We start from the raw sequence: 16,288 nt of genomic DNA, 5'->3' as shown, positions 1-16,288 counted from the left end.
GCTGGAGCTCCAGAGTCTGGCAGATCTGGTCTGAGGAAGCTGCTGACTGACATTAGTGTCAACTGCTGAAGAAAACGAGTCAGAATCATCAGGATCAAACAGCACGGATGTTTTATTAACCATATAGAGGGGTTTGGATTTGATAGTTGTTACTGTCTATGCTCTATAGTCTATGGAGATTATTTACTGACTGATAACATTACTGAACATGTTCAACTGAGTAATAGACCCATTCTGCACAAATCCGGTTTATTTTGTTAATGAGACAAATACATCTTTTAACCGAAAAGCCTGCGTTTATTTTATTAAAATCATTCGTCACCTGTTATATTTCATCACGCTGCTGTGTTTTGATTCACTGATCACGCTATCTAACGGCTCATCCATGATAAACACATTAAACATGTACCTCCAGTGAATGTCGCGGGGACTATTCTTTTCCCGACTCCTCTGCTGGATGACAACAGCCTGACATGAGCCCTCTGAGAGACATTCAGAGAGTATTTGAGTAAACTTAATGATCGGATCATCTCTGCTTCTGCTGCTGCAGCTGCTGTAGTTTGACCAACAGAAGACTGGAAACTGCGGCGTAACAAGCGTACGGTGAGTGAAAGGACCCTGCGGACGCTCACTGATGACGTCTGCGTGCAGTTCGATACATGCCTGTGTAAAATATTTTACATTATGGATGCTTTTGGAGAACACTACAGTATTGGGTGATAGAAAAATATGTGGTTGCGGATACTTTCACCTTGGAAGATATAATGTATGGTAGAGCCATACAATCTTTTGTTTGATTAATTACATCAAAATAATGGCAAAATATGTTATAGCCTACATAAATATAGATTCTGTTTTTTTATTATGTTAATAATTAGGCAAAAAAAAAAAACGGTTTCAAATGACATTATGTGGCTTTGAATTAAAAAAACTGATTGTGTTACAAAATAAACAACTAAACTAAAACAAATAAATAAATATACATACATACCATTGGCGACCTTTAAATAGATTATATATATATATACACACACACACACACACACACAGCAAAGGCTTCGGCTATAAGCCCTGCTATCAAACAAAGCCTCTGCAAACAGAGAATGATTTCAGCAGTTAGGGCGGTGTCAAGAGGTAGATTGTGAAAGTGAAACTGAGGAGGATGTTCTCCTTTCGATCTTTACGAACTGTCGTATCAACATTTAGTTAATACCCATATAATCATATCAATAATTTATTCAGAAAGTGAACACAGCAACGTTCAGTTGAAGGTAAGTCGAGAAACACATTTACCTGAAGTGTGTCTAGCATGAGTGTGACTTCAGATGAGTTTAACCGGATTGGTAGGTCTTTAAGCGATACTAAACCACAAATCTTAAAAAAGAATAAAGTCAAATAATGCTACATGTAGATACACGTTGTACATTTGTGTCTTGCTTTCTCTGGACTAACTTAACCAGTTGATTGTTGATTTGTATGTAAAATGTATTCGTTCCTTAAGTGCAAGTATATGTAAATGGGAAAGTATTCAGAGCCACATGCATGTTAGCAAACGAGTTTATAATGTTTTATCATCTGTGTCCTCCAGCAATGAAGTTTATTTGTTTGACTCTGCTGATTATTACTGGAATCACAGATTCGAGATCAGGTAATTATTCACACCCATGTAAAGAGCTGAAATGTGTTCATGGGTGATTCTATAATTGCAGGTACATTTGGTGTCCGAAGTCATTATTTTTTCTGCTTTTTTTCCCCAAATGGTTATATTTTTAATTATTTTAATAATTTGTTACTTATTGCTATGAATTACAATATGTTACAGTCAATGACAATATAATAATTTGTGTAAAAGTGTCATAAATAGCTCAAAATCATGATTTCTTGTTGTCTGAACGAGTCAGTGCATTTATTCCATCATGTAAGCCTATCAACGTGTAATCAAAATATTTTATTGTACTTTTCTTTTTGTAATATTTCATTCATTTTAGATATAAAAGCCCTAAATACTAATTTACTTAATTCTACAACATTAAATTGTAATAAAAAAAAAAAATGTTCTTATAAAAATGTGTGTCCATAAATCTTGCTTCAACTCTGTTACCGTACCATGTTTTGCCTTTAAATTGGTGGAATTATCTCCCACAACTATGTAAGATACAGGAAATGATGACACGTTCCCTCACTGATAAGATCTGAAGCACTGAAAAGTCTGTGTGCGCTCTCTGAGAAAATATTTTAATCTAAAAAGTTCTTATACCAAGGGTTATTTTGAAGAACTTCAACACTGTTACCACAATATCAAAAGGAAAACAAAATGTATTACTGATCACAAATTGGGTTATTTAAAAGTATTTGAATCATGATTTCATTAGTGCCATGTGCTCTTAACATTTATGCTAGCAAGTGGAGTTTTTGGCAAAAATTAAATAAAATTGTCAACTCTGTTACCAAGGTAGAGTAACAATGCTGACAATAGTGTAACAGAATTGACAGTCCATCGGACAATTCTGTCAATTCTGTTACTTTACAATTCTGTTACTTAAAGTGTCAACTCTGTTTATGAACTATTTTCACAAAAAACTATACAATTGTTGTTTAAAATCTCATAAACATTATTGAGATATGATGCACCCTTATAATATTTCAACGACATTTCTCTTTTTTTACTGGATATTGTATATAATACATTTTCAGATGAAAAATATTTGCTCCAAGCGGACAATTCTATGAAGACATACTTATTTTTTTTATTTTTAAGGTATGCATAGGTGAAATATTATCTCAGTTTCAAATGTTGGAATGTAAGGACTGTTTGTCTAATGATACAAGAAGGATTTTTCCTTTTATGATCTATTATTTATGATTTATTGTTATTTCTACACATTGCCTAATTTGTCCGTAACAGAGTTGACAAACAATACCATAAAGACATCTGTTTTTTCATTAAAAGTAGTAACTTGAAGTAACTTGTGTTTGGCAAGCACTGAATTATTAAAATTTAATATGTTTTCAATAAGATACTGGAAAGAATTTCTGTTAGTGAACAGTTTCTTTTTTTAACTTTATGAAATGCCAAATGTATCTCCAGTTATAGAATCACCCTCATGTCTATTCATCGTCCAGCTGAACTATATTTATAATTATAGTTTAGTTTATAGTTTATGTGATAATGACTAGGCCACTGTACATTATGACATTTACTACATAGCTACTTAGCAAATAAATGAAGTGAAATTTTGATCTCAGCTGAAATTATTCTATTAACTTACTTGTAGAAACCACAGAACAGAAACTGTAGGTTTCCTGAATGAATGGTCAGTTATTTAACGTTGCCATGGACAACTGCATTATTCAGAAATATTGACCAATTGGCCATTTAATAATAAAACATAGCTTAGAAAAATGCACACAAGCAGTGTTTTCAAGCAGAGATGTTCGGATGCAGAGCTGTGTGGAGAAGGACAGCTGCTGTTTTACATGGGAATGCTGTAGCCCTTGAAGGTTGGCTGTTCAACTGATAGGAGGTTCACTTTTAATAAGACCTGCTTTATCTTTTACAGAGCAGTATGAAGTAGTTGGATCTTCTGATCCTGTTCTTGCTGTATCTGGTGAAGATGTGATTCTGCCCTGTTCAGTCAAACCTCTCATGAGTGTTGTGGACATGAGAGTGGAGTGGTTTAGACTTGATCTGAAAGACTCAGTAGTGCATGTTTATGATGATCATGTAGACAAAAATACAGACCAGAGTCAGTCCTACAGAGGAAGAACAAAACTAAATCATCAAGAACTACAGAGAGGAAACGCATCACTCAAACTCGCATCAGTCAGAGTCTCTGATGAAGGACGTTATAAGTGTTTTATTCAGTCCAAATCCTGGTATGATGATGCTACTGTTGATGTTAAAGTTGAAGGTGAGTAAACCATTGAAAACTAATAGCTGGAATATACTACATAACTTTTAAAATCTGAACAGATTTTAAAACAGTAGGCATCATACATTTACTGACTTTGTGAATAGTCACAAAGGAAAACTGGCCATCATACACTACACAACTAAAGATCACAACAAACCCACGCAGAAACGTGTGCCTAGGAGACGCTTGACAAATGAAAACAAAATGTGATCTAAAATCAGCTGAAAATATCAAACGTGTATGAAAAATCAGGGCAATAGTCGTGTAATGTATTCCAGCCTTAACATGCTCTTACTAACTAAAAAAAGCCAGAATAACAACAGAATGTTCTTCATCTTCATATGTAGCTGTTGGACGTCCTCCAGTGATCACTGTAGATGGGTTTGATCATTCAGGAGGGCTTTGTCTACAGTGTGAATCTGAAGGTTGGAACCCTGAACCTGTTTTTGAGTGGCTGGACAGTGAAGGAGTCAGTTTGAGTTCAGAAACTACAGAGACACACAGAAACACAGATGGATTCAGTGTGAAACACACTGTCACTGTATATGAGAGAGACAGCAAGATTCACTGCAGAGTCAAACTGAGACATCACATGCTGGAGGCAGTGATTATCACCACAAGTAAGTACTGACACTTTTGTTCCTGTAACTGTTTGTCATCTTCTCGTGGTATTTTTGATTCAGTGAAAAGATTGAATGATTATCAGCTTAGTCCATTACATTATGTAAGGCTAAAATATTTTACTATGTTTGTACCATTCAGAACTGAACATTATATATATATTTTTTAATCATCTCGCCAAAATACATTTGATTTACTCAATGCACTTAACTACTGTTTTATTTTACAGGTAATATGTTTAATTCTTGGAGGACATCAGTCATCCTGATTTCAGTTTCTGTTGTGCTCAGTGTGATTGCTGCAATACTGATAGCTGTGTTTGCTCGTAAAAACAGAGGTAAAATGCTTGTTTTCTTAATATTTTATATATTTTATGTAAATACGTCAGTATGACAATAATTTTCAAGACAAGTTTATTTATATAGCACATTTCATACACAGTGGTAATTTAAAGTGCTTTACATAAAAAATAATTAAAAATAATCATAAAAAATCACAACAATAAAAGCAAGGATTACAAATGTAAATTTATTTAAACATTGATTTAAATTGAATTAAATCAGTTAAGAAAAAAGATGATGATACATAAAATACAGTGCAATCATTCGGACATAGCACATGGCTCATTCAGTAAATGCACAGCTAAACAGATGTGTTTTGAGTGTAGATTTAAATATAGCTAGTGTTTTAGCACATCTGATCTCTTCTGGAAGCTGATTCCAGCTGTGGGTGGCATAATAGCTAAAAGCAGACTCCCCTTGTTTTGAGTGAACCCTTGGTATTTCTAACTGACTTGATCCTGAAGTAGTGTTAAAAAGGCTTATTTTTCAGTCTAGACCTGCCATTGCACATGTGCAGTCATAAGCGTGAGTCTCAGGTTTCTATGGGAACCGGAGCTTCTAACAGCAGCTGCAGTGATGCAATGACTTTACCAATCAGGGATTGGCTCTTTCATTCAGAAGGCGGAACTATTCCGCCATATTGCACATTGCAGTTTCTCCCATTCATAAGTGATAGGAGTGAACCATCTTTGTATATCTATAGTTTTGTTCATACTCTGTCCAGGTGTGTGTGTGTGTGTCATTCCGGTTGAGTGGACTGGCACACACTGCTGAAGGATGATGGAGGGAGACTTAGATGTTGTTCTTCAGCACTCTTGCACCTAGTTTGTTTGGGGGGAGGCCATCTGGTGTAAACAGTTATCTATGACCCCAGAAAAGATTGAAGTTGTCAATGAAGTTCACTCCCTTTATATTGCAGGTTTTAATTTTCACATGTCACATCTCAAATTATTGTGTATTTTGTTTAATATCAATCTATGATGAAAACTTTAAACAATATTGAATGACTTCATATGAATGCTCTTGTTGGCTGGTTTCCTTGGTTGAACAGGATGAATTTTCAGTTGCAGTTTTAACACACTGTTTTCTGTGTCAAGCTCTGCGACTACACTGAAAATAATATAATGCGTTATGAAACAATTGATTATGTTACAAAAATGCAAAACAGAATTTTGTCTACACATTTTTGTTTTGATAAACCACCTCATCTGTGAAACATGATGTTGAGGAAACAACATTTTTTGAATTTGTCTTTATTAAATAATTTGGCAACTCTTTAGAGACCAATTCTCACTATTAACTAGCTGTTTATTAGCATGGTTATTACTAGCATATTGGCTGTTTATTAGTATTATAAAGCAGATTTTAATGCCTTATTCTGCATCACCATATTTTACATCCCGTAATCCACCCCATACCTAAACTTAACAACTACCTTACTATTAATAAGCAGATAATTAGTTTATTGAGGCAAAAGTTGTAGTTAATAATTAGTTAATAGTGAGAATTGGTCCCCAAACTAAAGTGTGACCAATAATTTAATTCAGTATTCATGTCAAGTCTGTTTTCATCCACAAAATATTTAATAAACACACACTGTGTATTCATATACTTTTGTGTATATCTTAGATCCTGTGATTAGTAGTTATTGTTCCTGATTCACAAATTATATTTGTTGTCTGAATTCTGTTTTCTCTCATCTTTATTCAGAATTTTCTTCAGCACACGATCGACTAGAGAAGGAGAAGAGAGGACTACAACAGGGTGAATCTGTCTTTATTATGTTATTAATTCATTATTCATTTAAAGTCTGTTTTCAGGCATAAAACACAGTTATGTGTGCATTCATTTATCTTGTGTATATCTTGGGTCTGGTAAATGGTCACCAGTTGTTTATATAATGTACATTTATGCAGGTCTGTCATGGCTGGACGCAAAAAAGACAATATAGAGCTGGATCTAAGCGCAAGCAGTATTGTTTAATGAAAAATAACACAAAAGAAACAGAGCACTGAACAACCAACTTAAAAATGAGAAGATAACGAACCAAAACCAAGGCTACAAATACACAAGGGCATTACATGGGACAGGTGTAACTAAATCAGTAACCAAGGCAACAAACACAGTAATTAACACAGGCGGGAAAACTAGAACTAAGGAAACATACACAAAACAGAACCTAATCCTGATCCTGCGTAGGTTCTTGTATCATGATGGTGCTGAACAAACTCAGGGTTACAGAATTAGTTTTGAGTTGACAAAACCAAACCAAACCAGTCCAATCCAGCTTTGTTGGTACCATGACGCAGATAATCAACTTTCTCTGTCAGCTCAGGCTTTATGGAGTGCGTGCACATGAAAGTGTGACATCAGTAATGAACAGCCAATCACATGCCTTGAAACTGTGATTCATTTCTCACGAGAGAATCTGTGCGATTTACTGCCAAAGATTAAAAGATTGAAAAATATAAAGAATTTAAACACATTTACACAGTAAGATGAAAAGAGCTGTCAATGAAAGAGGACAACTTAAAGAAAACATCTTGCCATATCAGTGCAAGTGATAGTTGTGAAGTGTATATAGTTTATATAACTGATAATATATATAGGTATACAGAGACTCAACAATCTAAGCTCATATGTAGTCATGTTTAAAGCTTTATCTATTGATTCTAAAGCTTATTTACATTTCATATTATCTGTATGTATTTATATTCATTTAAAATAAAAGCTTAATTATTAAAGTAAAATGGCTAAAATGGATTAAGGGTATAATAATTATGTAAATCATATAAAATAATTACAATAAATAATCATTACTAAAAACCAGACGATCTTTAAATATGTTTTACTATGTAGTGTCATTTACTTTGGAGCAAGAGAAACTGGAGGAGTGATTTTATTGTGTCAGAGATGTGTCAGTTTGCTCAAAGCTGATTGGTCAGATTTCAGTTTGTGATCTCTAAACCAGAACATAATCTGCCCCGGAGCAGGTTATCTGTGGAGCGCAAGTTACTATGGCGATGAACACCCCTGAAAGCCAAACCACTTTCATGGTGCCTAAAACCCAGAGTTGGCACAAACTAAACTGAAACTTACCTGTAGTCAGCTAAACCAGCTTCATGGCTCCTGATGTGCACTCGTGTGGCATTAACACACACTATAAACACAACTAAATGATCATAACTTGTTTGTCAGAGTGATAAAAATGATTGAATTTTTATGTTTTCTCATCTTTTTCATAATTTTCTTTAGAACGTGAACAACTTTTAGAAAGTCTGAAGACAATTATACCTAAAGTTGAATTTGTTTTATATGGCTTAATTAAAATATAAATTCATTACTTATAAATTATTTAGCAAAACAATGAATGAATATGCTGTGCATTCATATATGTATTCAATTCATTAAATGTTATTACAAGATATATAAACTGTGTAAATCTTCTTGGATTTTGTTTGTCTTCAAGTAGTGGATAAAAAATAACTTTATTGATCTAAAGATGAATTCTGTTCTGAAGCCTTTATAACTTCATACTTTCTGTTTTTAGCTCTCACACATTTAAGAACACACTCGGGTGAGTAAAAGGGCATAAATATTTATTTTAATTAAAGGCATATTTTATGGCATAATTACTTTAATATATTAATTATTTATTATAATTATTTATTTAACTAAATAAAAGCAAGACAAAATTATTTGAAAATTAAAATGAAACAGGACAATCAGAACATTTTAGTCTATCAGCAGTAGATGTGAAAATTATGAACATTATTGTTTATAATTACATATTACATTTATTTACAATTAATGGTGTATCTTTATTTTGTTTATCTTGTAAAGTTCTCTTGATTCCTATAAAGATAAATAATTTGTCTTTTTTTATTATATACTCATCTGTAAAGCATATGAATTTTCAATATTTTCCACAGTGAATGTGATTCTGGATGCTGATACGACTCATCCACATCTCATCGTGTCCCGTGATGGGAAACGAGTGAGATATGAAAAGACACAAACGAATGGAGTGGATGGAGGAAAAGACAGATTTGATGAAGATCTTGGTGTTCTTGGGAAGGATGGATTCTCCTCAGGGTGTTTCTACTTTGAGGTGCAGGTGAAGGGACAAACTGAGTGGGATTTAGGAGTGACCAGAGAATCTGTTAACAGGAAGGGCGGGATCCGTCTGAGTCCTGAGAATGGATACTGGATTGTGGGACGGAGAGATGGGTTGTATCAAGCTTGTGATTCTTCTGCTTACTCTCTTTCTCTGAGTGTGGATCCTCAGAGGGTCGGTGTGTTTGTGGATTATGAGAAAGGTTTTGTCTTCTTTTACGATGTGGAGTCCATGTCTCATATCTACTCTTACACTAATCAGTCTTTTAATGAGAAACTCTATCCATTTGTTTGTTTGGGGTATTATAGGAATGTAAACCCCACACCACTGATCATCTGTGATGATTACTAATAAGATCAGTGAATTTACATGATCAACTGAAATAAAAGAAAACACAAATAAAAGGGTAACGGCAATAAATAGATAGTAAAGTTCGAGGACAAACTTTGAAGTTGGCTTGAGAAAGGCAGGCCCAAAAGTTTTAAAAGTTGGTGGTTTTCATTTTCTTTGAAATTGTTAAAAAAAATTAAAGTCTGGATGTATTGAAGGCAATACAGTCTATTAGAAAAACAGATGTTTGACAGTTTTGACAGAAGGAGTTTGAATAGTCTTGGCTCATTTGAACATTGTCAATGTAAGTCTATGGGATTTTTATGATTTTTAATCTTCAGCTTTATGAAAACCATAAGTCCGATCAGTTAGGAAAAATATAGCATCTAACTTCTGATCAGTCTGAAGATCTGAGCTGAGTTTGGTGGTTGTAGAGTTAAAGCTCTAGGAGGAGTTACAGTCAACAGAAGAAGAAGAAGTTTAAATAGCATTTCAGTAAGTTGGCTTTTTCAAGCCAACTTAAATATTAAATATTATTTACACTACCAGTCAAAAATTTGGACACACAAGGGTGATTTTATGTTTACTGTGATCTTAAAATATTTTGATTTAAAGACTTCTGCTTAAATGACTTTATAAAAGAATATACATAATGCCTGTATGCATTTATTTACAAGATTGATACTTTACTTCAACATGAATAATGTTTTGATCTGGAGCAGAAAATGAATGAGGAGCATCATGAAGATACAGTTATACTGTTCCTTCTTTAATAGTGTTTGCTGTTTGTTGATGAATGTTCTTCATTTTCATTTTTATTATTAATTTGATTTCTCACTGATTTTGTATTTCATTGAATTGTGTCTTTCCAACCCTGTTTTAATTTTTCTCTTGTTGTCATGTTATCATTATGTCTGAGCCTCTCTGTTCGAGACAAAATAGATTTTTACTGCCAAGCTCCTACAAGGACTGTTACGTTTACCCGGTTTTGTGTACCTTGTGTTTTTTATATTTGGACCTTTAGGTTGAACTCTGCCGTTTTGTTCATGTTTCCTGTTCTGTTTGCAGTCCTTTTAGTTCCCTGATTGTTTCCAGGAGTGTCTTGTTAGTCTGTTAGCTCTTGTGTATTTAAACTCCAGTGTTCCTGTGGTCTTTGTCGGTCTTGTCCATTGTTGGATGTGTTGTTGGTGTTTTCAGCAAATACATATGCATATCTCTTTATTTATACAGTGCTGTATAGAGTAAATAATGCACAAATCTGTACATAAATCTACTGTTCCAGATTCATACACATTATTTATTGTTAAGTCTAATGTTGTTTTTTTTCTGTTCTCATGTCAAATTTGTATGTATGTATGTACCAGGAGCACCTTAAAAAAAACCAGTGTCTTGTTAGTCTGTTAGCTCTTGTGTATTTAAACTCCAGTGTTCCTGTGGTCTTTGTCGGTCTTGTCCATTGTTGGATGTGTTGTTGGTGTTTTCAGCAAATACATATGCATATCTCTTTATTTATACAGTTCTATATAGAGTAAATAATGCACAAATCTGTACATAAATCTACTGTTCCAGATTCATACACATTATTATTATTTATTGTTAAGTCTTACTATTTAAATGTTTTTCTGTTCTAATGTCAGATGTGTATGTATGTATGTATGTGGAGCACCTTAAAAAAACCTCAACAAATTCCTCGTGTGTTTGCGCACACCTGGCGAATAAAGCTAATTCTGATTCTGATTCGGCACTTGTGTTTCTTGGTTTTTGCTCCTTGTTCTTGGATTATAGTTTGTGTTATAAATACTGTATTTAGATCCTACTCTCCCTCATCTCTGAGTGTTCGCGTCATTACAAGGACTAAGTAAGTGTCATAATAGTTCATGCAACTAAATGCAAGTTCTGTATAGTCTAAATCTTCTGAAGTTATTCAGTGATAATCATTCCCTCTGTTAGAGCTTGCAAATCTCTGAAAGTGTAATGACTGATGTAAATGCAGTACTGTGACATCTTTCATTCAGCTCTTTTATAAATATTTTTATATGTGCTCAATATGAGAGTCTGTACTTTGTTTTGTAGGTAAAAGTTTGGAGGACATCAGTCGTCCTGATTTCAGGTGCAAATGTGCTCAGTGTGTTTGCTGGAATAATGACAGCTGCGTCATAACAACAGAAGTCAAACTTTAGGTGTAAAGATAAAGTATAAAATTGATTGTGTTTATAAAATGTAAATTCCAAGGACTGAAGGGGACTAACGGTTACGTTCTGAATATGTTGGTTTCAAACTAAACAACTTCAGAACCTTCTGGATATAAAATATATATAATTGTTGTTATTCTCTCTTCCAAACAAAAAAACTCTGTATCATCATATTTTTGTTACAGCTGTTGAGAAAACACATGAACACGATAAAACCACACTGACGTATGTTTAAACAATAGCTGCAGGAAATGTATGTGAACTATGGATTTACCATAAAACAAATGCGTAACTGCAATAATCAGGATTTGTATGTAGAGCCTGTGCTTTAGATAGTATTTCATATTTAAAATTAAAGTATTTTTTAGTCTGTGTCAGTAAACAGCAGCTGCCCATGTGAAAACTTATCCCATATAGTGTGACAGTGTGTTTCTGTATGTCTTTTCCTGGGTAATAACAGTGAAATATTTCACCAAATATCAAATTAACACACACTGTTTAATCATATGAAGGACAGTGAGTTAATAATAAAAGTGCAAGTGCAAAAAAAAAAGTTAAGTAAAAGTGCAGTTATTGTTATTAAAATATTACAGATCTGAAAGGTTTTAATTTAAATTAGGTCTGTTTATTTTGCCACATTTATAATTGAGCTCATTTATGATCATTTTAAAGTTGATCATTTTAAAGCCTAGAATATAAACTGGATAAAATCCTAAACCTTTAAAAACAATGTATATATTATTTTTTCTCTTAATTTACATTTGTAATTTTCACTTATGTTCTATAAAGACATAAAAACATTACTATTGCAATATTCATATAATAAGGTCCAAAAGTGAAAATGTCACATTTTCAGTTATCATCAACAATTTGAACGAAAAATGGTGACTTATTTGAGTCATCATTTAGGTTGTTCAGTCAGTGATAACAAAACAAACAAAAAAACGTAAAACTAAGCCAGTAATGACTTCTTTATAATCGTCTTACGAACTCTCACGGCAGCAGAATTTATTCAGACACTCAAGACAATTTTTTTAAAATCATGGTAAAACATGTCAGCATCTGAATTTACATGTCATTGCCTGAATTTACATGTATAGATATCTGTATCTGTTTGTGGATGTGTGATAGGTTATGTTGTGCAGTTCTACCAGTTTAACAAGTTTTGCTATAACAGAAAAGAATTGTGTGTATGAAATGTATTTGGTAAGTGTGTGTGTGTGTGTGTGTAAGCAAGTATTCTGAGACAAAACGCATGAATGTCAACACGTCATTTTGTGAGATTCTGATGATAATAATACGTTTTCTCTTTTCATATTTTTCTTTTAGCATACATGTCATTCAGATAAAGTTAATTCGTTTGCCGCTGCTGATTATTAATGGTTTTAATAAACAATTAATGATTTACTCCTTTTGAAGAGCTGCGTTTTAAAGAGATGAAGTGTGTGTTCATGTGTAAAATAAAGAGGGATGAACGCATGATAATTATGCAAGGAATAATGTACAGTAAGTTATTTATACAGTTATTTTGAAATGACAGGCTCATTGTACAGTATCCCACCTATTACATGTCTACTCACCAAATAAACAAGTCATTATGATATTGATATAGAACTTTTTTGTAGAAACTGCAGAACAGAATATGTATGTAAAACTATAAGCTTTCGGGATGAGCTGTCTGTTAAATAATGTGGTGAATAAAGAGATGTTTACAATTGATCAATACATCAAGAGACCAATCTTTTTTTTGTTCAGAGAGCTGTGCAATAGTAATAATACAGTCAAGTGCAAACCTTGCTGTTTTACATACACTGTAAAAAATTACCGTGAATTTAATGGTAAAAGACTGTGGTTATCAGTGTATTACAAAGGTGCAAAACAGAGTTCAGTACTTCAATAGGTTGGTATATTAACATTATATCAGTTAATGAAAATACGGTATTTAACTGTAAATTTAAGTTAAAACCGTAAAACCTAAAACATTGCTACCGTATTGCTACCATCGCAACCACAGCTGCCGTTTTTTTACCGTAAATTTTACGGAATTTTTTTTACAGTGAAAATGTGTGGAATAAGGAAAAAAATGTTTCTTAGAAAAGGTGTCTCGTGTTGTTTCTGCTGCAGTTTATCACAAGAGATCAAGTCCAATGTAAAGAAAGATGAGAACTTTGAAATGTATTTTATAAACCTGTAGAACTCATCGACTGTGACACATGCTTCATTTGATATAAAGGGAGAATACTTTGTCATCTTATACTCACCATCATGTTATTTCAAGCTTGTATTCCTTCAGTGGAACACGAAATATGATATGCAGCATGTTTACTGCTCTTTTCAATACAATGAAATGGCAAACAAGCATAATAACCAGCATACAGTGACCAGGGCCTGACACAAAAAATACATAAAATTATCAGACAATAGCTGTTTGGAAGAAACAGAACAACAGTGGGTCATTATTATCTTTTCATTGTTGCCATAAAGTCAAACATAATGTGTTATGATGAGTGTGACACAGTGGTGTGACTAGTGTCAATGACATCATGGCATGACACATAAGTAATGGACTATGTTATGATCTAGAAGTTGGATCATAATCATCATCTATTACAACTTTTTTTTTTGTCCTTTTGGAGGTTGACAGCCACTTGTAACTGTCAAGTAATGTATGAAGATTATACTAAATATTTCCTGTTGTAAATAAAAAAAAAAATCATAGTATTGGAGGGTAAATAAATGAACTAATATATGTAAATATATGAACAAATTATGCTTAACGTGATTCACACTTTAAAAGTGCATTAAAATAAAAACAATAGGCCTACAAAGTCCAATACAGAGAACGTGGAAAGCAATAGAAATTTAGTCAAGTTTAATTCCCCACAAAGATAATCCCGCTCTGCACTGTGAGAAGGCTGTGGGACACCAGCAGGACAGAGCCTATTTCTTATCTCATTTTCTTACAATATTCCAAAGCAGCTGACACAGTTTGTAAATGCTCTGAAAAGCTAATTATATATTCTGCACAAGAAAGACATTCATATTGGATATTGCATTGCTGGGAAAAGTGAAACTGAATTACTGGCATGTAAAATGTGCTGTACAGAGCATGCAGAAAAAATAGATATCAGAAAAAATAGATCTATAGGCCTATTAATCATTCGTTTCTAGGCCATTCCTTCAACTTATTAATTCATGACCACAGTTCATTCATTAGTTCCCTCGTTAATTTAAAAGTAAGGAACAATTTTGGTAACAATTTAACTAAAAGGAGGTAACAAATTAAGTCATGAGAACGAAACCTTAAACTGTGGTCACTTTTGCCTGTCATGTCCAGGACTCTGTACAACTCAAGTAAACTTGACGCGCCTCACATTGTCTAACAAGCACAACTGTGATAATATTGAATGTGAATGGTAAGACAACCAACCCTGTGACGTCAAAGGCTATAGTACTGCAAGATGGCGGCGACGTTGAGAGTGGAGTGGTTTAGACTTGATCTAAGACTCACTTGTGCATCTCTGTGAGGATCATGAAGACAGAAACACAGAGCATATTCAGTCCTACAGAACAAAACTAATTCATCAAGAACTACAGAGAGGAAAAGCATCACTCAAACTTTTTAAGTGTCTTTTTAAGTGTTTCATTAAGTCTAAATCCTGGTATGATGACACCACTGGTAATGTCTGGGTTAAACATGAGTGAACCAATGAAAGCTAACATTTCTCTTTGAATTTATGTTGCTATATTATGATGTTTTATTGGTTTCTCTTGTCATCAGAATAAACATGTTTATAGCAAGATAAAACATGTTCACTCAATAAATGTTCTTCATCTTCATCTGTAGCTGTAGGACATCCTCCAGTGATCACTGTAGATGGGTTTGATGATTCAGGAGGGCTTCGTGTGAATCTGAAGGTTGGAATCCTGAACCTGATCTTGAGTGGCTGAACAGTGAAGGAGTCAGTTTGAGTTCAGAAACTACAGAGACACACAGAAACAGAGATGGATTCAGTGTGAAACACACTGTATATGAGAGAGACAACAAGATTCACTGCAGAGTCAAACTGAGACATCACATGCTGGAGACACAGATTGTGACCAAGTAAGTACTGACACTTTTGTTTCTGTAACTGTTTGTCATCTTCTCGTGGTATTTTTGATTCAGTGTACATTTTACTGTGTATGTACCATTTACAGCTGAACATAACATATACTTTACACTGCACAATTCGTCAAAATTTAGTTTTGATTTCGATTTTGGCTTCCAATGATTTTTTAATATAATCATGATTATAATATTGACCAAATTAATCATGATTATGATTTCTGCCATAATCGAGGAGCCCTAATAAAAAGGAACATTATTTATGTCTGTCTGGCTCTCCTTTGTTCTTAAATCCATCTCTCTTCTCATTTCTCTCACCCGTCTGAGGAGCACTTGTATCCAGGAGCACCTGGTTCTGCTGACTGAAAATAAACGTCCACTTTATCAGCCACCATGAAGGCGGAGTAAAAGCCCACACCGAACTGACCGATGATGGAGCTGCTGGCCTCCGCTTGATTCTGAAGAGCATCCAGAAAAGCCTGATGGAGGAAGAACAAAAGGACCATGAAATAATGTCCAAACACCATTGACACGATAGCTACAGTGGGCACAATAGCTACAGTGGGGGAAATATTTATTTGATCCCCCGCTGATTTTGTAAGTTTGCCCACTTCTGTAATTTTTATGGTAGGTTTATTTTAAAGGGGTCATATGATGTTGCTAAA

The 16,288-nt window shown here is 33.8% G+C and overlaps 1 protein-coding gene across 2 annotated transcripts; it reads left to right on the top strand.

The window, feature by feature from the left end:
- The first annotated feature begins 1,189 nt into the window (after positions 1-1,189).
- LOC107654242 (butyrophilin subfamily 1 member A1-like) lies at positions 1,190-9,425 on the top strand. 2 transcript variants are annotated; one of them, XM_016441263.1, is made up of 8 exons: positions 1,190-1,271; positions 1,589-1,648; positions 3,561-3,911; positions 4,262-4,534; positions 4,765-4,872; positions 6,599-6,640; positions 8,427-8,453; positions 8,809-9,425. In XM_016441263.1, exons 2-8 carry the CDS (start codon positions 1,591-1,593, stop codon positions 9,342-9,344), a joined length of 1,395 nt encoding a protein of 464 aa, XP_016296749.1. In that variant the 5' UTR covers positions 1,190-1,271; positions 1,589-1,590; the 3' UTR covers positions 9,345-9,425. The 2 variants fall into 2 exon arrangements, with proteins under 2 accessions (XP_016296749.1, XP_016296741.1); XM_016441255.1 differs by having other exon boundaries at positions 6,587-6,640.
- The last annotated feature ends 6,863 nt before the right edge of the window (positions 9,426-16,288 follow it).

The sequence above is a fragment of the Sinocyclocheilus anshuiensis genome, unplaced genomic scaffold (assembly GCF_001515605.1).
Source record: "Sinocyclocheilus anshuiensis isolate Anshui unplaced genomic scaffold, SAMN03320099.WGS_v1.1 scaffold2953, whole genome shotgun sequence".
Lineage (NCBI taxonomy): Eukaryota > Metazoa > Chordata > Actinopteri > Cypriniformes > Cyprinidae > Sinocyclocheilus > Sinocyclocheilus anshuiensis.
Note: the sequence above shows the minus strand (reverse complement) of the source record. Positions and strands in the feature narration are given on the sequence as shown.

Coding starts and splice junctions, on each gene's coding strand:
- LOC107654242 (XM_016441255.1), top strand. CDS start 1,591: ATGAAGTTTATTTGTTTGACTCTGCTGATTATTACTGGAATCACAGAT. Junction 4,535..4,764: donor GGCAGTGATTATCACCACAA/GTAAGTACTGAC, acceptor TTTATTTTACAG/GTAATATGTTTAATTCTTGG. Junction 4,873..6,586: donor GTTTGCTCGTAAAAACAGAG/GTAAAATGCTTG, acceptor ATCTTTATTCAG/AATTTTCTTCAGCACACGAT.